The sequence below is a fragment of the Ursus arctos genome, unplaced genomic scaffold (genome assembly GCF_023065955.2).
Source record: "Ursus arctos isolate Adak ecotype North America unplaced genomic scaffold, UrsArc2.0 scaffold_10, whole genome shotgun sequence".
NCBI classification, from domain to species: Eukaryota; Metazoa; Chordata; class Mammalia; order Carnivora; family Ursidae; genus Ursus; species Ursus arctos.
This window is the reverse complement of record NW_026622764.1, coordinates 75,701,058-75,724,938: the sequence shown is the minus strand read 5'-3', so window position 1 is coordinate 75,724,938 and position 23,881 is coordinate 75,701,058. Positions and strand designations below refer to the sequence as shown.

The window sequence follows — 23,881 nt, the reverse complement described above, 5'->3', positions numbered from 1 at the left end:
ACCTTTTAATTCTGAAGATGCCAAAATTCACTAAAATTACAATGTAAAAGGAATACAACAAACATCATATTCATCTAAAATAAGCAGCCTGCTAAAATAACCATGAGAAAAAGTCATAAGAAATTGGACTATTTAAAAAAATATTTAATTTAAATTCGATTTAATTAATATAAAATGTATGATTAGTTTGAGTAGAATTCAGTGACTCATCGGTTAAATATAACACCCAGTGCTCATTACTTCAAGTGCCCTCCTTAATGCCTACCACCCACCCTCCACCCACCACTCCTCCAGCAACCCTCAGTTTATTCCCTATAGTTAAGAGTCTCTTATGGTTTGCCCTCCTATTTTCTTATTTTTCTTTCCCTTTCCTTATGTTCATCCTTTGTTTGTTCCTTTATTTCTAAAATTCCACATAAGAAATCATCTGGTATTTGCTTTTCTCTGACTGACTTATTTTGCTTAGCATAATACACTCTAGTTCCATCCACGCCATTGCAAATGGCAAGATTTCACTCTTTTTGATGGCTGAGTAATGTTTCATTGTATAAATACACCACATCTTCTTTATCCATTCATCTGTCGATGGACATCTGGGCTCTTTCCATAGTTTGGCTATTGTGGACATTGCTGCTATAAAAATTGGGGTGCATGTGCCCCTTTGACTCATTGTTTGTATCCTCTAGATATATACCTAGTAGTCCAATTGCTGGGTCATAGGGTAGCTCTATTTTTAACTTTTTGAGGAACCTCCATACTGTTTTCCAGAGTGGCTGCTCGAGTGCGCATTCACACCAACAGTGTAAGAGAGTTCCCCTTTCGCTGTGTTACCAACATCTGTTTTCCTGAGTTATTAATCTTAGCCATTCTGACCAGAGTGAGGTAGTATTTCATTGTGGGTTTGATTTGTATTTCCCTCATGCCCAGTGATGCTGAGCATTTTTCCATGTTGTCTGTTGGCCATTTGTATATCTTCTTTGGAGAAATGTTTGTTCATACCTTCTGCCCATTTCTTGACTGGATTTTTTGTTTTTCTGGATGCTGAGTTTGATAAGCTCTTTATAGATTTTGGATACTAGCTCTTTATCTGATAGGACATTTGCAAATATCTTCTATTCCGTAGGGTGCCTTTAGGTTTGTAAATTTGACTATTTTTAAGAACATTTCTCCAAATAAAATTTAAGTGTACTTCTCATAACAAGGATATATTGCTGCTTTGTTACATACATACCTTTATTACAAAAGAGTTGGTTTTTAAGTTGCTCTGTATGAATGAAGCAAAGGGCACGATACAGAGAAGTAGGCCCAAGTCAGAGCAACAAGGGCTCTGAGTGTTAGGCTAAAAGTTATGGGAAACACTAAATAATTTTAAGTAGAGGATCAATTGTTGGTATGGGTAAAAAGATGTCTACATTGAAGGAAAGGAGGTTGTTACAAAAATCCAGGGAGAAGTACTGAGAGCCTAAAATAAGGCAAAGGAAATAAGAATAGAGAAAGACAAATACAAGAGAAATTAAGGAGGCAGATGTTGGTGATGAACTGGATATCAAAGATGAGGGAGATGGAGATGGAGATATCTATGAAAACTCCCAAAAGACTGTGAGTGACTTAGGGAAGTGATGAAGGTTGTCCCATCACAAAAAAGACACAGGGAAAGAAAAGACTTGATGGGAAAGAAGATGAATTCATTTTCAGACATGTTAAGTTCTTGATGCCTGTGGGCACAACACACAAGTGTCTAATGGGCAGCTAAGATATGTGCTTCTAGTGGCCAGCAGAGTTTGAGGCTAAAGACAAAAATATCTTGGGGCGCCTGGGTAGCGCAGTTGTTAAGCATCTGCCTTCGGCTCAGGGCGTGATCCCGGCATTCTGGGATCGAGCCCCGCATCAGGCTCCTCTGCTGGGAGCCTGCTTCTTCCTCTCCCACTCCCCCTGCTTGTGTTCCCTCTCTCGCTGGCTGTCTCTCTGTCAAATAAATAAATAAAATCTTTAAAAAAAAATAAAGACAAAAATATCTAAAGTAACAGTCACTTAACTAGTTGCAGCGATGAGTGACAATATAATCATTCAGGGATTATGTATAAAGTGAGCAGAGCTGAAGGGAGCATAGGAAGAAGAGGAACCGTGAAAGCAACTGAGAAGTAATGAATACACTTGTCAGAAAAAAACCTAGGCAATGTGTGTCACAGGGAGAACGAAGTTTCAAGGAGGGAGTAAATGCTATTAAAAGACCAATTAAGAAGCAGGCAGAAAAACAGCAACTGGTCTTGGCAATTTGAAAGTCACTGGTAATCTGAAAAATAATATTCAGTAGAGAGGTGAGAGAAGCAGCCAGGTTGTGGTGCACCAAGGAGTAGTGGGCTGTAAAGGAAGGAGTACAGACAGCTGAAATCTGGCTGATAAGAGAACAGCCAGAGAGAAAAATATCATGTTAGGGATTTTTCAAGATAGTAAAGACATAAGACTACTTATAAATTTCAGAGAAGGAGGCACAGAGTTAAAAACAATGACAAAACTAGAGGAGATGGTGGGGGAATTAGTCTTAGGGTGAGGAGCACACACCAGGAGAAAGCTAATTAGGGATGTGGAAATGCTTTAGACAATCTAGGTGAAGAACATGAATTTAGTGGCTCCAACCTGCAGAACCATGTGATTTTCTCCCAATAGTTCTTAGCAGGCTAGGTTCAATAAGAAGAACAAAGGAGAAAGATATTTGAAAGCAATTATTAGTGAGTGACAAAATGACAAACCATGTAGCTACACAAAAGGAAGAAAATCCAGAAGAGCTGAGAGCTTGGGAATAACGGAATTATTGAGATTAGAAGCTTTTCTGAGGTCAAGAATAGGTGTATTGGGTATTAGGAAGTGGGTAAAGTGGAAGGATAATTGATACATAGTTGCCAGAGAGTGGGCTTCTGTAATGTGCAATTTCTAAACTGGAGCAATTCCAGGTAATGGACATGGGATGTGAATAAGAATACAGGTCACCAGAATTGAGAACCAAAGAACTGTAGGTTAAAGAAATTTAGTAGAAAACAGCAACTTAGCACGCATTGCCTGGAGCACTGTTATACGCAAACAATGAATCATGGAACACTACATCAAAAAATGTACTGTATGGTGACTAATGTAACATAATAATAAGAAAAAAAGAAAACAGCAACTTCAATGTAAAAAAACCTAAATAAGGGAAAATGGTGTTTCAACCACATAACCTAGATCTCAAAGGAGCATGCTTTTACGGTATTTAGAGTATGCAACGGGGAATTAAGGATGACACTGATCTCCCCCAAACCCAGGAGAAAATGAAGAATAAGCATCTAGCATCCACTTGAAAGAAGAATGAGGAAATGATTTACATCTCCATCAATTACTATTACAATTATTATTAGCAAAGTATATTATTTGCAAAAAGTTCTGAAAGATAAATACCAGGTAAAAATGAGTTTAGGATCTAATAAATCTCAAGATTGTTTTGTTTCTTTCTGTTTATACATGAAGGTCATGGGTCATTGGGTTGGCTCTGGTTTTCCTTGTTTTGCTGTTCACTATGATCCGCAGGAATGCAACCAAGATTATTATTCTTCTTACCCATGATGAAAAATAAAGATGAAGTACATCATATGCATAAAGGATGTATTATTTGGCCTGCTAAAAATTACTGAATTTTTGATTTAGCTAAATGCCTCCTGATAGAGTTTAATTGCATTCCAATGCAATTAATAAAAGTGCAAACGTTATAAGAACCTAAATTGGTTAAATCAAGGGTTGCATAAAAACAACAATGAAACAGAAAAAAGCTACATAAACTTTGAACTTGATTAGAAGAATAGCATAGGTCTGTGGCTAAAATAAGGTAAAGCAAAAACTAGATTCAACTGAAAAAGGGAGGAATTCTTTGATGACATTAAACACAAGAGTAATAGTTGATGAAGAAGATAATACAGATGTTTAATGAAAATCAAAGAAATGAACCACTAAATTAGGTGAAGAGAAAACAAACACTAATACATATTATTTACAAGTATACAATATATTAACATTTGAGGATGATGATCAATTTTTACAATCTCCACTTGAAACACTTATATGAAAACATGAGCATAAATTATAGTATAGGACACAGCACTGACCTTCTGATAACCAAGACTTGTTTGGCTATAAAATATTTCTAAAGAATTCTTCCATTATCCTTTGTTTTCTCCTATACTATCATCCTCTGTTTGTCCCCTTTAGAAACAAAATTTTTAGGAAAACCAATCTATACCTGCTGTTTTCAGTACTTCTAATTCTCTTTAACTGCCCACCACTCTCTTGAAACCGACCTAAGGTCCTAACGACTCATTCTAGTGACCAAATCCAATACCTCTTTCCAGTTATCGTTCTACTGGACTTTTCTGGAACACCCATACTACTGACCAAACATTTCCTCTATCTATCTATCTATCTATCTATCTATCTATCTATCTATCTATCTCTATGTTTTTTAAAGATTTTATTTATTTATAAAGAGAGACAGAGAGAGCGTGCGTGCACATGCAAGGGGAGTGGCAGGCAGAGGGAGAAGCAGGCTCCCTGCTCAGGGATGTGGGGCTCGATCCCAGAACCCTGGGATCATGACCTGAGCTGAAGGCAGACACTTAACCAACTAAACCACCCAGGTGCCCCTCTTGACTTATATGATACTGCATTCTCACCGTTGGTCAACAGTGTTATTTTAAAAATCTAATTGCCTCTTCTTCCTTCACTTACCTTTTAAATGTAGATTTAAGAAGCGTTTAAATTTTTTTCTTTTTTATACCAATAATATATTTTGCAGATGAATTAGAAAATTTCAAGAACAAAAAGAAAATATAAAAACCGACAATGCCAAAAGGCAAGAGTGTACTATCAGCAATTTGGTGATACCCTTGCAGACTATATTTTATTTATACATATATATAAAATTAGAAAAAATGCACTCTTACTCTTTATACACTTTTAAAAAACCTGCTTAATTGATACAGTTGAAGGGAAAAGACAGTTCTACAATAAGAGACTTTAATATTCTACTTTCAACAGTAAACAGAACCACCACCAAGCAGATTAATAAGGAATTAGATAACGCGAATAACACTATATACCAATTAGACCTAACGGATATACAGAACTGTTCACTTAAGAATATAAGGATATATATACTTTTCAAGTGCACATGAAACATTCCAGAATAGACCATAAGATAGTTTAAAAAACAAATCTTAATAAATTTAAAGGTTGAAATTATACAAAATATTCTTTTCTAATAACAGTGGGATGAAACTAGAAATAAGAAGAAAAACTAGAAAATTCACAAATATTGTGGACGTTAACACACTCTTCAAATAACCAATGGGTCAAAGAAGCAATCACAAGGGAAATTAGAAAATATCTCTAGAAGAATGGGAATAAAATCACAACATATTAAAACTTATGGGACACACTATAAACACTGCCTACCAGGAAATTTATTGCTATAAATGAGTACATTAACAAAGAAGAAAGATCTCAAATCAATTGTGCACATTAAGGAGTTACAGAAAAGAAGAGCAAACTAAATTGAAAGCTGGCATAAGGGAGAAAATAATGAAGATTTAAATGGAGATGAAGAAAACAGAATAGAAAAACAATAAGGAAAATCAGATCAACAAAATATAAACCTTTAGTTAGACTATAATAAAAGAACAAAAAGTTAAGTTAAATTACTAAAATCAGTAATGAAAATGGGGACATTACTACTGATTTTGCAGGAATAAGAAAAACTGAGAGAATACTATGAATAATTATATGCCAACAAATTGGATAACCTGGATGAAATGGATGAATAACTAGAAACAAACTAGCAAAATGAACCCAAGAAAAAACAGAAAATGTGGATATACCCAAACAAGTATGGAGATTAAATCAGCGATAAAAAAAAAAAAAAAGTGTCCAACAAACAAAAGCCCAGGCCTCACTAGAGAATTCTACCATTTAAATAAGAATTTATACCAATACTCTTCAAACTCTTCCAAAAATTGAAGAGAAGGGAACAAGTCTGAAATCACCCTACAGAGACCAGTATTACCCTGATGCCAAAGCTAGCTAAAGGCATTAGAAGAAAACTACAGGCCAATAACCTTTGCTAATATTGATGTAAAAATTCTCAACAAAACACTAGCAAATAGAATTCAATTGCATGTTAAAAGGATTATATACCATGGCCAAAGGAGTTCTATTCCTGGAATGCAATGGTGGTTCAAGATACGAAAATCAATCCACGTATTACATCACATTAATAGCATCAAAGAAAAAACCCCACATGATCATTTCAATGAGTCCAAAATAGGCACCTGACAAAATCCAACAGCCTCGCATGATAAAAAAAATCCAGTAAATTAGGAACAGAAAGTATCTTCTATAAAGGGCATATATGAAAAATGAGAGAGAACTACATACTCAAGGGTAAGGACTGAAAGCTTTAACAGTAAGATCAGGAACAAGGAAAGGATGGCTGCCTGTTTTCACCACTTACGTTCAACATGTGTCTGGAAGTTCTAGACAGAGCAATTAGGCAAGAAAAAGAAATAAAGGTCACCCAATTAGACAAGGAGCAAGTACAATTATTTCTATTCAAAGAAGACATGATCTTATATGCAGAAAATCTTAAGAAAATCACTACAAACCGTTAGAATAAATGAATTTATCAAAATTACAGGATAAAAAAATCAGCACATAAAAATCTTGTATTTCTATATACTAGCAATGAATAAACCAAAAAGGAAATTAAGAAAAGAATTCCATTTGCAATAGCATCAGAAGGAATAAAATACTTAGGAGCCACTACAGATTTCTTGTGGTGGTTGTTTGTATACCTTTCCCCATCTTTTTACTTTCGCTTTTTGTTGGTTTGTTTTTGCATCTAAACTATCTCCTGTTAACAGCAAATAGCTATGTCTTGTTTTTAAATCTAGTCCGACCACATGAAAAGATGTTATCACTTACCACCAGGGAAATGCAAATCAAAACTATACTGAAGTATCACCTCACACCTGTCAGAGTGGCAAAAGTACAAAACACAAGAAACAACAGGGGAAGATGTGGAGAAAAAGGAACCCTCTTGCACCATTGGTGGGAATGCAAATCGGTGCCGCCACTGTGGAACACAGTATGGAGGTTCTGCAAAAAGTAAAAAATAGAACTACTCTATGATCCATCAATTGCACTACTAAGTATTTACCCAAATAATACAAAAACACTAATTCAAAGGGATATGTGCACCCCTATGTTTATAGCAGCATTACTGACAATAGCCAAGATATGGAAGAAGCCCAAGAGTCCATCGACAGCTGAATGGATAAAGAAGATGGAGTGTGTACACACACACACACACACACACACACACACACACACACACAGAGGAATATTATTCAGCCATAAAAAAGAATGAAATCTTGCCATCTGCAATGACATAGATGGAGATAGAGAGTATAATGCTAAGTGAAATAAGTCAGAGAAAGACAAATACCTATTTCACTCATATGTGGAATTTAAGAAATAAAACAAAGGAGCAAAGGGGAAAAAAAGAATGAGAGATAAATCAAGAAACAGACTCTTAATTACAGAGAATAAACTGATGGTCATGTGGGCGGATGAGTTAAATAGGTGATAGGGATTAAGGAGGGCACTTGTGATAAGCACTGAGTAATGTATAGAATTGTTGATTCACTATATTGTACACCTGAAATAACACTGTATATTACCTGAAATTAAAAACCTAAAAAAAATTGAGTCTGACAATTTCTGCCTTTTGATTGGATTGATACATTCACATTTGATGGTGGTACTGATATGGCTGAATTTATATCTACCATTTTACTTTTTGTTTTCTACGTATGTTAAGCCTCTGACGTTGCTCCTCAGGGAGGCACAGCTTTAGGTATGCCCACAATCACTGGGATGACAATAGTTTTCGTAGCCCTCCTGGTCTCTTTTCCTGACCATACCAAGGTGTTAAGATCCACTAATTGTCAGCTGACTGCTTTATTATTTCCAAGAATGCATGAGACATAGATTGCTCCGGACAATAATACAATCAAATTTGGGCTCCCTGAAGAATAGTTCCCATGATCAGTTTAATATTATTTATGAACCTGGTAGTGCTTCTTCCAGCTGTCTTTCCTTCATTCTCTTCTGAAAACTAGCCAGCCCACAGTTAAGCCTGCTATCTTCACTGAACCTATTAATCATCTCCCAATTACCTTTCACCACAACCTCCACTTGTTTTTCAGAGCACCCTTAGGCTTGAGCTTCTCTATGCTGTTTAAAATGAAGTCAGCTTCCTTGCAAAAACATTAGGAGCTATTTGTTTTACCACCTGCTTCTTCCCCCATGCAAAATCTGTTACCTGGCTCTAGAAGCTGGGAGTAGGGCTCTGAGTGACACCCCTATTCTAAGAGGTGATCATTTCCTACAAGGTGGAATGGAAGCAAAGCCTTATGAGCTGGGAGAAGAGAAATCAAGGTTTCAGTATTCTCAGTGGCACGGACCCCAAGTAGAGTCTCCATTCTATAAGTGAGGTCTAGGGGACAAGAAGGGAGCGCCCACCTCTCAACTGCACTTGCAGAGAACTTAGCCTCTGCAAGTAACTGAGGGTAGGATGAGAAATGCTGGTGTCCTGCTCCCCCTGGGACATAAGCCTCCTGACTAGGAGCTGGGGGTAGAAAGAACCCTGTGGTCTTGGCTGTACCAGTCTGGAAGGAATTTCCGTTTCACTGAACTGAATGGAGGGAGGGATCAGTCTTAGTTCAAATACCACAGACTCACTTCTTATCCAATTTTAACAGATTTTCTTGAATATATGGCTCTTCATTTGCTGTATCACCTAAGGAATGTTTCCAGAGACTTTAAATGATATTTTAAAATATTTAATCAGTTTCAGTGGGATTCAGGTCCATGGAGCTCCTCATGCTGATGTAATGGGAGTTGATCTCTTCAGTTTGTTCACTTTTAGTACTAAATAAAATTTCATGGTATGAATATGACACAATTTATTTATCCATTCTCCAAATGATGGACATTTGGGTTGTTTCTAGCCTTTTTTTTTTTTTTTTTTGCTAATATTGCTGCTCTGAGTATTCTTATACATACAACCCACTGTATGTACATGGGCAACTGTTCCTGTTGGTTGTACAGTATGTATACACAGAAGAATGGGATTTTTAGATCAAAAGTTATGCAAATGTTTATTTTTAAAAGACAGTGCCCAAGTGTTTTCTAAAGTAGCTGTTTCAATTAATACTTATAACCAATAGGGTATAAAATGATCCAGATCCTCTACAACCTTTGTTATTAACAGACGTTACTGTTGCTGATCTAAAAGGTATAAACTTGTATCTTATTGTTGTCACTAATAAAGGTAAATGTATGTCTATTGTTCTTGTATGTTTCCTTTTCTGTGACCACTATATGTTTCTTCTGCTCATTTTTTTAAAAAGATTTTATTTATTTATTTGACACAGAGAGAGACAGCCAGTGAGAGAGGGAACACAAGCAGGGGGAGTGGGAGAGGAAGAAGCAGGCTCCCACTGAAGGAGCCTGATGTGGGTCTCTATCCCAGGACTCTGGGATCACGCCCTGAGCCGAAGGCAGACGCTTAACGACTGAGCCACCCAGGCGCCCCCTTCCGCTCATTTTTTGACTGGATTGTCTTTTTCTTACTGATTTGTAGATTTGTATATATTCTAAATACTAATTATTTATCAGTCATATGTATTGTACATAAATGTTGCCAGTTTGTGGCTTGTCTTCAATTTCTCTAAGGCAACTTTTGATAAACAGAATTTCTAATTTTAATACAGCTGAATTTGTCAATCTTTTATGTTAATGTTTTTTGTGTCTTAAAAATTATTTACTTATTTATTAAAAGATTGTATTTATTTATTTGAGAGTGAGAGAGAAAGAGAGAGGGATTGTGCATGCACATGAGCAGGGGGAAGGGGTAGAGGGAGAAGCAGGCTGAGCCCTTCATCAGGCTCCCTCCTCACTGGGGACCCTGCTTCTCCCTCTACCCCAGGACCCCAGGACCCCAGGGATCACAACCTGAGCCGAAGGCAGATGCTTAATTGACTGAGCAACCCAGATGCCCCCTACTTTTTGTATCTTATTTAAGAAATATTTCTCTAACCCAGAGAGACAGATTTTTTAAATTATCTTTGAAAAATTTTAAATACCTGTCTTTTAATTGGTGTATTTAGACCTTTCATGTCTAAAGTGATTATTGATACAGTGGGATTAATATCTACCATATTTGTAACTGTTTTCTATTCATTGTTCTTGTTTTTTGCTTCCCTTTTTGTCTTTTTCTGCCTTCTCTGATTTTAATTGAGCATTTTTGTACAATTTGATTCTTTCCTTCATAGTATGTCAATTATGTTTCTTTAAATATTTTAAAAATATTTTTAAACTATTTTTTAATGGTTTCCCCAAGATTTGCAATACACATTTATAACCAAACTAAGTCTACTTCCAAGTAACACTATACTGCTTCATGGGTAGTGCAGGTGCCTTATAGAAGAATATCCCCAATTTCTTAACCCCATTCCTTAGAATAATGCTGTCATGCATTTCATTTATTCATAAGCTAAAATCATCCAATATGTTGCTGCTATTGTTATTTTGAATAAACTGTCAGATCTGTTAAGAAGAAGAAAAATAAATGACTTTCTTGTATCTTTATCTATTCCATTTCTAACTCTCTTATTTTCTTCATTGTATACCTGAGTTTTTGACCTAAATCATTTTCTTTCTTTCAGAAGAACTTAAAGTTTCTTTAGAGCAGGTCTACGGGTGACAGATTCCCTCAGTTCTTGTTTGAGAAATTCTTTACTTCTCTTTCCCTTTTGAAGCATAACTTCACTGGATACAGAATTCTAGGATGGTGGATTTTTTCTTTCAAAATTTTATCCATTCTGATACCCTACATCTTTTGATTGGAGCATTTAGTCCATTAAATTCAGAGAATTATTGATAGATATAATTTAGTGCCACTGTATTACCTGTAAAGTCGCTGTTCCTGTAGATAGTCTCTGTTCCTTTCTAGTCTTTGTTGCTTTTGGTCTCTCTTTCCCACTCAGAGTCCTCTTTAGTATTTCTTGCAGAGACGGTTTAGTGTTCACAAACTCTAGTTTTTGTCTTGAAAACTCTATCTCTCCTTCTAGTCTGAATGACAGCGTTGCTGGATATAGTATTCCTGGCTGCATATTTTCCCCATTCAGCACATCGAATATACCATGCCACTCTCTTCTGGCCTGCCAGGTCTCTATGGACAGGTCTGCTGCTAACCTTATGTGTCTACCCTTGTAGGTTAAGGACCTTTTGTCCCTAGTTGCTTTCAGAATTATCTCTCTGCCTTTGTACTTTGCAAGTTTCACTATGACATATCTTGGTGTTGACCTGCTTTTGTTGACTTTGAGGGGAGTTCTCTGTGCCTCTTTGACTTGAATGCCTGTTTCCTTCCCTGGATTAGGGAAGTTCTCATTTATAATTTGTTCAACAGACCTTCTGCCCCTTTTCCCCTCTCTTCTTCTAGGACTCCTATGATATAGATATTATTGCACTTTGTGGAACCACTGAGTTCCCTAAGTCTATTTTGTGATATAATAGTTTTCTTTCCCTCTTTTCAGCTTCATTATTTTCCATGATTTTATCTTGTATATCACCTATTCGTTCCAATGCCTCTTCCATCCTTGTGATTACATCCAGTCAATTCTCCATCTCAGTTATAGCATTTTTTATTTTGGCCTGCCTAGTTTTTAGGTCTTTTATATCTGTAGTCAGGGTTTCTCTAGTGTCTTCTATGCTTCTTTCAAGCCCAGGCTTGTATTCTTATGACTGTTGTTCTGAATTCTTGTTCAGATATATTATTTATACCTGTTTTGAGCAAATCCCTGGCTGTGGTTTCTTCTTGATATTTCTTCTGGGGAGAATTTGTCCATCTTGTCATTATGTGTAGGTTTCTGTCTTTTGCATATTATGAAAGCTTATTATATTTCCTGCTTCTGAGAGTAATACTATATTAAGAAGGGGTCTTACACTGTCCAGGGCCTGGTGCTTCAGGAAGTGTTTCTGGTGTATGCTGTGTGCACTCTGCTGTTGTGTTTTGGCTGCTCTTTCCCACAAGTCAGACCTCTGCAGAGTTCCTCCTTGCTTGCAGTGGGATGTGTTTGGTCCTCTAAGTCGTTGTACTTGGGTTTGTTTGTTAAGATAGGCCTGATAAGAAAGAAAGGGGAAAAAAAGCCCAATCCAAGAAAAAAGGAAAAGGAACAAGTAAGCAAACAAGCAAATCAAAAAGTATAAGCCTGATTCCAAAGAAAAAGAAACTGGGGGGAAAAAAAGCCTGATCCAAAAAATTAGAAAAAGAAAGAAAGAAACAAGCCAACAAATGAACAAAAAACTAAGCCTGATGCCAAAGAGGAAAAAAAAAATATAAGAAAGGAGGAGGGAGGAGAGATGGCAGAGGAATAGAAGACCCTAATTCAACCGGTCCCCTGAATAGAGCTGGTTATCTGCTAGACCATTCTGAACACCCACGAAATCAGCCTGAGATGTAAGAAGATATCTGGATCTCTACAAACAGAACTTCTCCAGTGGTTGGTCTCAAGGTATGAAGTTGGGAGCTGAGAGTGCAGGCAGATATCGGAAGATAAACGGAAGGTGTAGGGAGCCTCCGTGAACTTGCACCAGAAAGGCAAAAGCCTCCTACGCTGGGGACAGGGCACAGACTTGCAGACTGGTAGCGACAGGGAAAGGTCTTTAGGACACTGCCCCCCAGACTGAATCCTGGAGCTTGAGAGCGTACAGGCGAACTGGGGGTGGCTGGCACTTTTAGAAGCACGAAGGGCAGAGACATGCCCAGCCCTGGGAGTGAGGACTGGGAGAGCGGCTGTGGGGCGCACAACCCAGGACGCTGTGGGTTTTTAGCAGCACAGACAGAAACAGAGTCAGTGTGGCCTGGAGAGCTCAGTGAGGAGAAGACTGAAATGTTTCTGTTCTGAGACAGAGGTTTGGATATGGTCACTTTTGCTCTGACTCTCAGAAGAGATGCAGAAAGCTGCCAGGGAAAACTGCCAGAGAACAAAAGCCCCCAAAAAACTGGTTTTCACTGAGCACCCCCCCCCAGGGGGCAGGGCAACTCTCCCCAAACAGGGTTGCCTCCCCAGAGGGCAGGCTGGAAGAACAAGAAGCCCATATCCTTAAGGTCCCTATAAAACAGGAGCATCTTGCTTGGGTCCCGGTCAATAATTTGGACTCTGTACATTCCTTCAACCACACCTCATCAGATTGACAAAGAGGAGCAACCGCCAACAAAGGAAAGAGAGACTGTGGCCTCTGCCACAGAACTAACGGATATGGATATAACCAAGATGTCAGAAATAGATTTCAGAGTAACAATTATCAAGATGATGTATAGGCTTGAGGAAAATATTAACGAAAATATAGAATCTCTAAGGGCTGAAATAAGAACTAATCTGGGGGGACTTAAAAATGCTATGAATGAAATGCAGTCTAAACTGGATGCTCTGACTGCCAGGGTAGATGAGGCAGAAGAACGAATTAGTGAGTTAGAGAATCAGATGATAGAAAAGAAGGAAAAAAAGGTGGCATGGGAAAATCGAATCCAATTTCAAGAAACTAAGCCGAGGGAGATTACTGAGGGAGATTACTAAGTGAAACCTTCCAATATCAGAATTATTGGGCTCCCCGAGCAGGTGGAGAAAGAGAGAGGTCTAGAAGATATATTTGAGCAAATTGTAGCTGAGAACTACCCTAATCTAGGGAAGGAAACAAGCATTCGTGTCCAAGAGGCAGAGAGGACCCCTCCCAAGATCAATGAGAGCAGACTGACACCATGTACAATTTGCAAATCTTAGACCCAAGGAATCAATCTTGAAAGCGGCGAGGGGGAAGAGATTTCTTACATACAGAAAGAGGAACATCGGAATAACGTCAGACCTGTCCACAGAGACCTGGCAAGCCAGAAGGGGCTGGCAAGACATATTCACAGTACTAAATGAGAAGAACATGCAGCCAAGGATACTGTATCCAGCAAGGCTGTTACTCAGAATGGATGGAGAGACAAGAAGCTTCCAAGACTGGCAGAAACTGAAAGAACATGTGACCACCAAGCCAGCCCTGCAAGAAATATTAAGGGGGGGGTCTATAAAAGAAGAAAGATCCGAAGAGTGATAAAGAACAGAAATTTACAGAGACAAGCTATATAAACAAGGACTTCACAGACATGATGACATTAAAATCATATCTCTCAACAATCACTCTCAATGTGAATGGTCTAAATGCTCCCATAAATGCCACAGGGTTACAGACTGGATAAAGACATGACCCATCCATATGCTGTCTACAACAGACTCACTTTGAACCTAAAGATACATCCAGACTGAAAGTGAAGGGATGGAGAACCATTTTTCATGCCAATGGACCTCAAAAGAAAGCTGGGGTAGCAATTCTGATATAAGACAAATTAGATTTTAAGCTAATGACTGTAGTTAGAGATACATTAGGATACTATATTATTCTTAAAGGGTATATCCAACAACAAGAGGATCTAACAATTATAAATATCTATGCCCCCAACAGGGGAGCAGCCAACTACATAAGCCAACTATTACCTGAAATAAAGAAACATATAGATACTAATACGTTAATAGCAGGAGACCTCAACACTCCACTCTCAGCAATAGATCATCTAAGCAGAAAATCAACAAAGAAACAAGAGCTTTGAATGACACACTGGATCCGATGGACCTCATAGATATATATATATAGAACATTCCACCCTAAAACAACAGAATACTCATTCTTTTCAAATGCACATGGAGCTTTCTCCAGAATAGACCACATACTGGGTCACAAACAGGTCTCAATTGATGCCAAAAGACTGAGATTATTCCCTGCATATTCTCAGACCACAATGCTTTGAAACTGGAACTCAATCACAGGAAAAAATTTGGAAGAAACTCAAACACTTGGAAGCTAAGGACCATCCTGCTTAAGAATGTCTGGGTAAACCAGGAAATTAAAGAACTTAAGCAATTTACGGAAACCAATGAGAACGAAAACACATTGGTCTAAAACCTTTGGGATACTGCAAAGGCGGTCCTAAGGGGGAAACAAATAGTCATCCAAGCCTCTCTCAAATGAATGGAAAAATCTAAAATACAGACCCTATACTCACACCTTAAACAACCAGAGATGGAACTGAAGAAGAATAGGCCTAAGCCATGCATGAAAAGAGAACTGATTAATATTAGAGCAGAGATCAATGAATCAGAAACCAGATATACAGTAGAGCAGATCAACAAAACTAGAAGCTGGTTCTTTGAAAGAATTAATAAGATCAACGAACCACTGGCCAGACTTATTGAAAAGAGAAAGGACCCAAATTAATAAAATTATGAACGAAAGGGGAGAGATCACGACTAACACCAAGGAAATAGAAACAATCATTAGAAACTATTATCAACAACTATATGCCAATAAATTAAGCAACCTGGAAGAAATGGATGCCTTCCTGGAAACCTAAAACCGAAACAGGAAGAGACTGACATCCTAAATAAGCCAATATCCAGTAACGAGATTGAAGCAGTGATCAAAAACCTCCCAAAAAACAAGAGTACAGGGCCTGATGGATTCCCAGGGGAATTCTACCAAACATTCAAAGAAGAAATAATACCTATTCTCCTGAAGCTGTTTCAGAAAATAGAAACAGAAGGAAAACTTCCAAACTCATTCTATGAGGCCAACATTACCTTGATCCCCAAACCAGGCAAAGACCCCATCAAGAAGGAGAATTACGGACTGATATGCCTGATGAATACGGATGTCAAAATTCTCAACAAGATCCTAGCTAACAGGATACAACAGTACATTAAAAGGATTATCCATCACTAGCAGGTGGGATTCATCCCTGGGATGCAAGGGTGGTTCAACATTCGCAAATCAATCAGTTTGATAGAACACAATAAGAGAAGAGACAAGAGTCATATGGTCCTCTCAACTGATGCAGAAAAAACATCTGACAAAATACAGCATCCTTTCCTAATTAAAACCCTTCAGAGTGTAGGGATAGACGGTACCTTCCTCAATTTCATAAAAACCACGTATGAAAAGCCCACAGAGAATATCATTCTCAATGGGGAAAAGCTGAGAGCCTGTCCCTTAAAATCAGGAACACGACACGGATGCCTACTCTCGCTATTACTAGAAGTAATACTAGTACTAGTACTACTACTAGAAGTCCTAGCAACAGCAATCAAACAACAAAAAGAAATAAAAGGTATTCAAATTGGCAAAGAAGAAGTCAAACTCTCTCTTCGCAGATGACATGATACTTTATGTGGAAAACCCAAAAGACTCCATCCCCAAATTACTAGAACTCATACAGCAATTCAGTAATGTGGCAGGATACAAAATCAATGCACAGAAATCAGTTGCATTTCTATACACTAACAATGAGACTGAAGAAAGAGAAATTAGGGAATTGATTCCATTTACAACAGCACCAAAAACCATAAGATATCTCAGAATAAACCTAACCAAAGAGGTAAAGGATCTATACTCTAGAATCTACAGAGCACTGATGAAAGACACTGAAGAAGACACAAAAAGATGGAAAAATATTCCATGCTCATGGATCAGAAGAATAAACATTGTTAAAATGTCTATGCTACCCAGAGCAATCTATACTTTCAATGCTATCCCGATCAAAATACCACTGCCATTTTTCAAAGTGCTGGAACAAACAATCCTAAAATTTGTGTGGAACCAGAAAAGATCCCTAATTGCCAAGGAAATGTTGAAAAAGAAAAACAAAGCTGGGGGCATCACATTGCCTGATTTCAAGCTATATTACAAAGCTGTGATCATCAAGACAGCATGGTACTGGCACAAAAACAGACACATACATCAACAGAACAGAACAGAGACTCCAGAAACGGACCCTCAACTCTATGGTCAACTAATCTTCGACAAAGCAGGAAAAAACACCCAATGGAAAAAACAGTCTCTTCAATAAATGGTGCTGGGAAAATTGGACAACTATATACAGAGGAATGAAACTCGACCATTCTCTCAGACCATACACAAAGATAAACTCTAAATGGATGAAAGACCTTGATGTGAGACAGGAATCCATCAAAATCATAGAGGAGAACATCGGCAGTAACCTCTCTGACATCGGCCACAGCAACCTCTTTCATGACATGTCTCCAAAGGCAAGGGAAACAAAGCAAAAATGAACTTTTGGGACTTCATCAAGCTTAAAAGCTTCTGCACAGCAAAGGAAACAGTCAACAAAACAAACAGGCAACCCACAGAATAGGAGAAGATATTTGCAAATGACACTTCAGATAAAGGGCTGGTATCCAAGATCTATAAAGACTTCTCAAACTCAACACCCAAAAAACAAATAATCAAATAAAAAAATGGGCAGAACATATGAACAGACACTTTTCTAATGAAGATATATGAACAGCTAACAGACACACGAAAAAATGTTCAACATCATTAGCCATCAGGGAAATTCAAATCAAAACCACAGTGAGATGCCACCTTACACCAGTTAGAATGGCAAAAATTGGCAAGGCAAGAAACAACAAATATTGGAGAGAATGTGGAGAAAGGGGAACCCTCTTACACTGTTGGTGAGAATGCAAGTTGGTACACCACTTTGGAAAACAGTGTGGAGGTTCCTCAAGAAGTTAAAAACAGAGCTACCCTATGACCCAGCAATTGCACTACTGGGTATTTACCCCAAAGATACAGACGTAGTGAAAAGAAGGGGCACATGCACCGCAATGTTCATAGCAGCAATGTCCACAATAGCCAAACTGTGCAAGGAGCCGAGATGCCCTTCAAGAGATGAATGGATAAAGAAGATGCAGTTCATATCTACAATGGAATATTACTCAGCCATCAGAAAGGATGAATACCCACCATTTGCACTGACATGGCTGGAACTGGAGGGGATTATGCTAAGTGAAATAAGTCAAGCTGAGAAAGATAATTATCATATGGTTTCACTTATTTGTGGAACATAGGGAACAGGGGATCATCAGGAGAAGGAAGGGAAAAATGAAGGGTTGGAAACAGAGGGGGAGACGAACCATGAGAGACTATGGACTCTGGGAAACAAACTGAGGGTTTTAGAGGGGAGTGTTGAGGGGGGATGGGTAAGCCCGGTGATGGGTATTAAGGAGGGCATGTATTACATGGAGCACTGGGTGTTATACACAAACAATGAATCATCGATCACTACATCAAAAGCTAATGATGTACTGTATGGTGACTCACAAATCATAATAATAAAAAAATTATATATATATGAAAATTAAAAAATTAAAACAAAAATTAAAAAATAATGGGTGGGACTGAACTGAAGCTGACGCTCTGGAGCACTCTACAGTCAGTAGCCTTGATGCATGGGAGGGCCTGTGTTGGACTTTGGAGGGAGAGGCCTGCTGCACGGGCTCAGTCAGACTTGCCATTTCATCGAGGAGATGGGTACAGAGTCTAGTGTAAGTGACTCCAGGCGTTGTTTCTGTCTGAAGTCTGTGCTGGTGGGCATGGTGGCGGGGGGCGGGCGGAATGGTGTCAACTTGCCGTCTCAACAGGGGGAAGGAAACTCGAGGTTGCTGCTGTTCAGGAGGCCCTCACAGAAAAATGAACAATCTCTTCTGTGTCCCAGGCTTTCATCAGCACCCTGCCTGCCTTGAGCCTATCCGTGCCTGGCTGTTGGTCTGCCCAAGGCTAATTCTCCAGTGTTTTACCTCTGGCTGGCAGCTGGGATTCAAAATAACAAGTCTTAAAGTACCTGGCGGCATGTGGACCCGCTCCCTTCCACTGAAGGAGAGCCTCTCAGCGCTGCACCTGGCACCTGGCACCTTTCTGCCCCAGAAAAGCAGCTGCACGCCTGCATGAGTGCCCAGAGTCTATGCTGAAACACAGCAAAAAGCTGCAACCAGGTTATCTGTGGTCTGCAGGAGCCTCTGTCCCCTGCTGTTAAATGGTGGTTCAATACCACCTCATGGGTTTTTGTCCTTGGAAAGGCAAAATACCCTCTTCCAAATGCACTCCAGGAAGGGGAACATTTTCTTCCCTACACCACTGAGCCTTGCTCCAACCCTTCATGCCACTCTCCCTCCATCCCTGACTCTGTGCTAGGAAAAGGGTTCCGACCACTCCACAGTACTGTGGCTTTTCTCCCTCTCGATTCACTCTCTGAAGCTCACATCTGTCACGTTCTCTCCCTCCAGTTGTGCAGACCGTTTTCTTTCCTCAGATCAATTTCTTAGTTGTTCAAAATGATTTATGTTGATCTAGCTGTGCCCAGGGTCCCCCTACTACTCTGCCATCTTAACTTCTCCCCCATTCCAAAATTTTAAATATTTTACTCCACTCTCTTCTTGCTTGCATGGTTTCAGAAAAGAGGTATATAATTCTTAACCTTGTTTCCCTTTAGGTAAGGTCTTTTCCCCTTCTGACTTCTGCTAAGATTTTCCCTTTGTCTTTGATTTTCTATAGTTTGAATGATATGCCTAGGTATAGGTTTTTTTTAAAAAAATATTTGTCCTGCTTAGAATTCCGTGAGCTTCCTGAATTTGTGGTTTGGTGTTCATCAATAATTTTGGAAATTTCTCAGCTGTTAAAAACTTTGAATATTTCTTCTGTTCTTTCTTCTTCTGGTATTGCCATTACGTGTATGTTATAATTTTTGAATTGTCCCACACTTTTTGGACACTGTTTTTTCTAGCCTTTCTTCTTTGCAGTTTGAGAAATCTCAATTGACATGTCTTCAAGCTCACTGATTATTTCCTTGGCCCAGGGCATTATTCTAATGAGCCCATCAAAGGCATTCTTCATTTCTATTATAGTGTTTTTTACTTCTAGCATTTCTATTTGATTCTAAGAGTTTCCCCATCTCTGTTTATGTTACCTGTTAATTTATTTTGTATACGTTTTCTATTAAAGCACTTACTTATATTAATCATGGTTATTTTAAATTCTGGTCTGCTAATTCCAAAATCTTTGCTATATTTGGATCTGGTTCCGATGCTTGCTTTGTCTCTTCAGACTGCCTTTTGCCTTTTAGCATGTCAACTGAGTTTTCTGAAAGCCAGGTAAGATCTATTAGGTAAAGTTACTTAAAGGAGATAGGTTTTAAGTGTGAGGTTCTATATTTATCTGTGTTTATTGTCTGCTATAATTATATGTGTCAGAGGCTTTTAAACATTTCCTCTTGTGTCCTTGTTTTTGTCTCCTCGGCTTTCACTTCCCTAGAGACTCCTTCATATATAAGGTCTGAGAGGTGCAGTTCTTTTTGTTGTATCCCCATTAGACAGGAGCCTTCCTGATGTGTGGTGAGGTATGGGGGGGGAGGAGAAGTGTTTTATAATCTCATGATTAGGTCTCAGTCTGTTAGTGAGCCTGTATCCCAGGGTTGTGATCCTCACAAGTGCTTTCAGTTTTCTGTTTTCCTCCATAAGTAACACAGGAAGGCTAGAGGGGGCCAGAGTTGGGTATTTCCATTCCCCTAGGTTGGTCAGACTTTGGTAAAATTTCCTGTCTGTGCAGAACTAAGGAGAACAGAATGCTCTGGAAGTATTTCAAAATGATTACTTTCCTCCTACCCCTGAGGGAAGATTTTTCTCGGATCTTCACTGTGAGAACCTGGTGGGGCTCCGCTCGGTAAAACCCACAAAAGTACAGGAGACCGTCACGGCTGGGTCTTCACAAGTTTTTGTCTCTCAAGCTAGCCCATTTCAGGTTCTAGTAATCAGCCAAATCACTATTTAAATATTCCCATCAGATGCTGGCTGCAGCGGTGGTTTCTGGATAGTTTCTGCTCTGGGTAAGCTCTGCTTCTCCGTATCTGCCCGTCTCTACTTTCCATGTTCCTTTGCCTTGTGGTCTCAATTCTCTGATGGATCTAAGAAGAGTTTCAGTTTTTCAGCTTTCTTCTTGCTGTGAGGACAGGAGTGACGATGTTCAAGTTCTTTACACGTTGGAAAGTAAACTACCTTAAAAAAATCTTTTTGATCTCTCCAGTTATTTAGACTAATCAGTTTTCTAGAAGTGAATTTACTGCACAAAGTAAGTACATGTTTTAAGGGTTTTGATACATAGTGCAAAACTTCCCTCCAAAGAAGAGGTACCAGAATAACCTATATTTATTTTTCTGCTCATAAACCTTCACTGCTCCCTCACTGGTCAAAATGATGTCCACTCATCTCTAACCAATATACAAGTCTCTGATGGTTGCATAGGGTTACTGAAATGACCTGTACAATACGACCCTTATCTGTTTTTCAATTTGATCTGTTACTACTCCCTAACACAATTCTTTGGTTTCAGTGATTGGTGAACTTACTGTGTAGAGCATGCCATAATCATTCATTTTGTTTTTATTCAAGTCATCTCTCAATATTGAAAATGCCTTCCCAAGTCTTCACAGTCTTTTTCAACTCAATTTACACTTGTTACTGCTCACTTGGGCCTAGCCCATATCAGCTGTCCCACTATAGCTACCTACAGGGCAGTACTTCCAGCACCCCTACAGGTGTCAGGAAGTCAAGTTTTCAGAGAACATTTTTATAAGAGGGCACAGGGGATAGGGCCATATTTATTCTCTGCAAAGTAAAAGGGACTAGTTTAGGTAATACAACTAAGAACTTCTAACATCATTTGGAATAATTAAAAGTTGATGGTTTATGAAATAAAATTACATAATTATAGCTTTTGGATTTTTGCTTCTCATTGTATTTTTGGTTTTCTTTTTCCCCCAATTGCTCTAATCTGGTTTCATTCTTTGCCTAATTTAAAACATCAATACTACCAAAAACTAGTATCCTAGATAAATTAATTATTCTACTAACATATTTAGTGACATTAAAAACTTACCTGTTTTTCCTTTGGCTCTTTAGAAAAACCCATAAACAAAACAACTATTTCTTAGATAAGTACATAAAAAAGTTTAACTACATTTGTGTCATGAAGACTGCAAAGTTTAAATAATAAACAAATGCATGGTACAAAGAATTATAGTTAAAATGAAGAAAAGCTATTACCAATTCTGAAAAATAGAAGTTTTTCAGCTTTAATCTTTGAGTTTTTAAAAAAACTTAAACACCCCCCCCCCAAAACAACTTACGTTCCATTTGGTCAAACATTACTGAAAAGAGGAAGTCTCGTGGTGTCATATAATATTCTCCTTCATGTTCCAGTGAAGAAAACTGCATGAAGCGCTGTTTACGAAGGGACAATTTTTCTCCCATCTCTCCAGAGTCAACATTTTCCTAAAAGAAAAAGAAATTGCAATTTAAGACTTTTTTTTGGTATGATTCCCCAACTTAGCTACTTCTAGAATAATCTTAACAGAGTAGTTTTAGTGTTTAGGTCTAACAATCTCCAAATTTTTAAATCATTCACTTAATAAATATTTACTTGATTGTCTACCTGCCACTCTTTCAAGCATGAAGCTAAAACAGTGAATGATACTAACTTGAAGGAACTTCCATTCCAGAGTGGGAAAATGACAATTAATGAATACATGTAGAAAATAAGGCGAGATAATGAGAAGTGCCACAAAGAAACAGTAAGCAGGATAAGAATAGTATTTTAGATAGGATACTCAGGGGAGACCTTCCTAAAGAGATGACATTTAAAGAGACTAAATGAGTTACAGTTAGGGAGCCATGGGGTTCTCTGGAGGAAGAGGATCCAAAGCAAAAGATAAAGTAAGATCAAAGACCATGAGATTCCTCTGTGTGTGTGTGTGTGTGTATGTGTGTGTGTTCCTAGGTAAGCCTGGTGTGTTCAAGGAACAGTGTGGCAGAAGGTAAGATCAGAGAGAAAGGTAGAGGCAAGAGATCAAGTAAAGTTGTGCTTTCTCACAAAGATAAAGTATATCCTGTCTGATAAATAGCTCTGCTTTCAGAAACATATTTACATCATGGGTGACGAGTGCTAAAAGGACAAGAATTGGTAAAATACTGTCAGTGTAAGAGTCTGGATATCTCAGGTAATGGCACCTGGACCTTGACTCAATGCTGATAGAGACAATATTGAAATCTTTATTGCTAATCTTTTGTTGAACACTTAATATATGCTAGGGACTATACTAATAAAGCACCCTACATGAATTAGTTAGTCCTCACAATAACTGAACAACAGATACTAGGGTAGATAGACAACTAAAGGAAATGGTACAGCCAGGATAAAAAACCAGGGTTGTCCAACTCAAAGTGTTTCAATCCCTTAACTCCTATCCATGGCTGGGTACTGTATCCTAGGCAAACTGGAAGGAGCATCAATGCCAATACAGCAATCTTGACACAGAACACAAGTATTATCTGTGAAATCCAGAAGCATACTCTCACCTTGGATTGCTTTCCTTAAAGCACTGCTCTGACCTGGACCACAACATCCTTCCTGGACACATTACTTCCTTTTCACACTTACTGCTACTGACCCTATTATTTACACTGGCTCACAATGACGTTCACTGACTAGAATTGAAATGGGAGAAAAATGTGAATTCCAGTTGCTTAAACCTCTGAAAATTCAAAGCCAACAAAATTCAAAGTTAACAGCTCCTTTTTGGCTGATCTCAGTTTTCTGTCTAGTATTAATTCTCTCTCCTTATTTTGACAACTGCTTTCCTTAAGCAGCTAGTTTTATACCTCTTTTGTGTTCTACACAGTGCATACCAGAATACTGGACATATACAGAATACTCAATACTGGATGATCTGAACCCCTATCTTCTTCAGAACTTGTCTATTTGTGTCTTTCCTTTTCTTTCCCCTTAA

The 23,881-nt window shown here is 38.3% G+C and overlaps 1 protein-coding gene across 1 annotated transcript in view; it reads right to left on the bottom strand.

Moving 5' to 3' along the window:
• Positions 1–23,881, bottom strand: part of MICU2 (mitochondrial calcium uptake 2) — a 187,159-nt gene that overhangs the window by 121,519 nt on the left and 41,759 nt on the right. Inside the window, exon 2 of the mRNA XM_026492985.4 lies at positions 22,223–22,367. Within this exon, the coding sequence (XP_026348770.1) occupies positions 22,223–22,367 (145 nt within the window). The remainder of the gene's footprint in view (positions 1–22,222; positions 22,368–23,881) is intronic.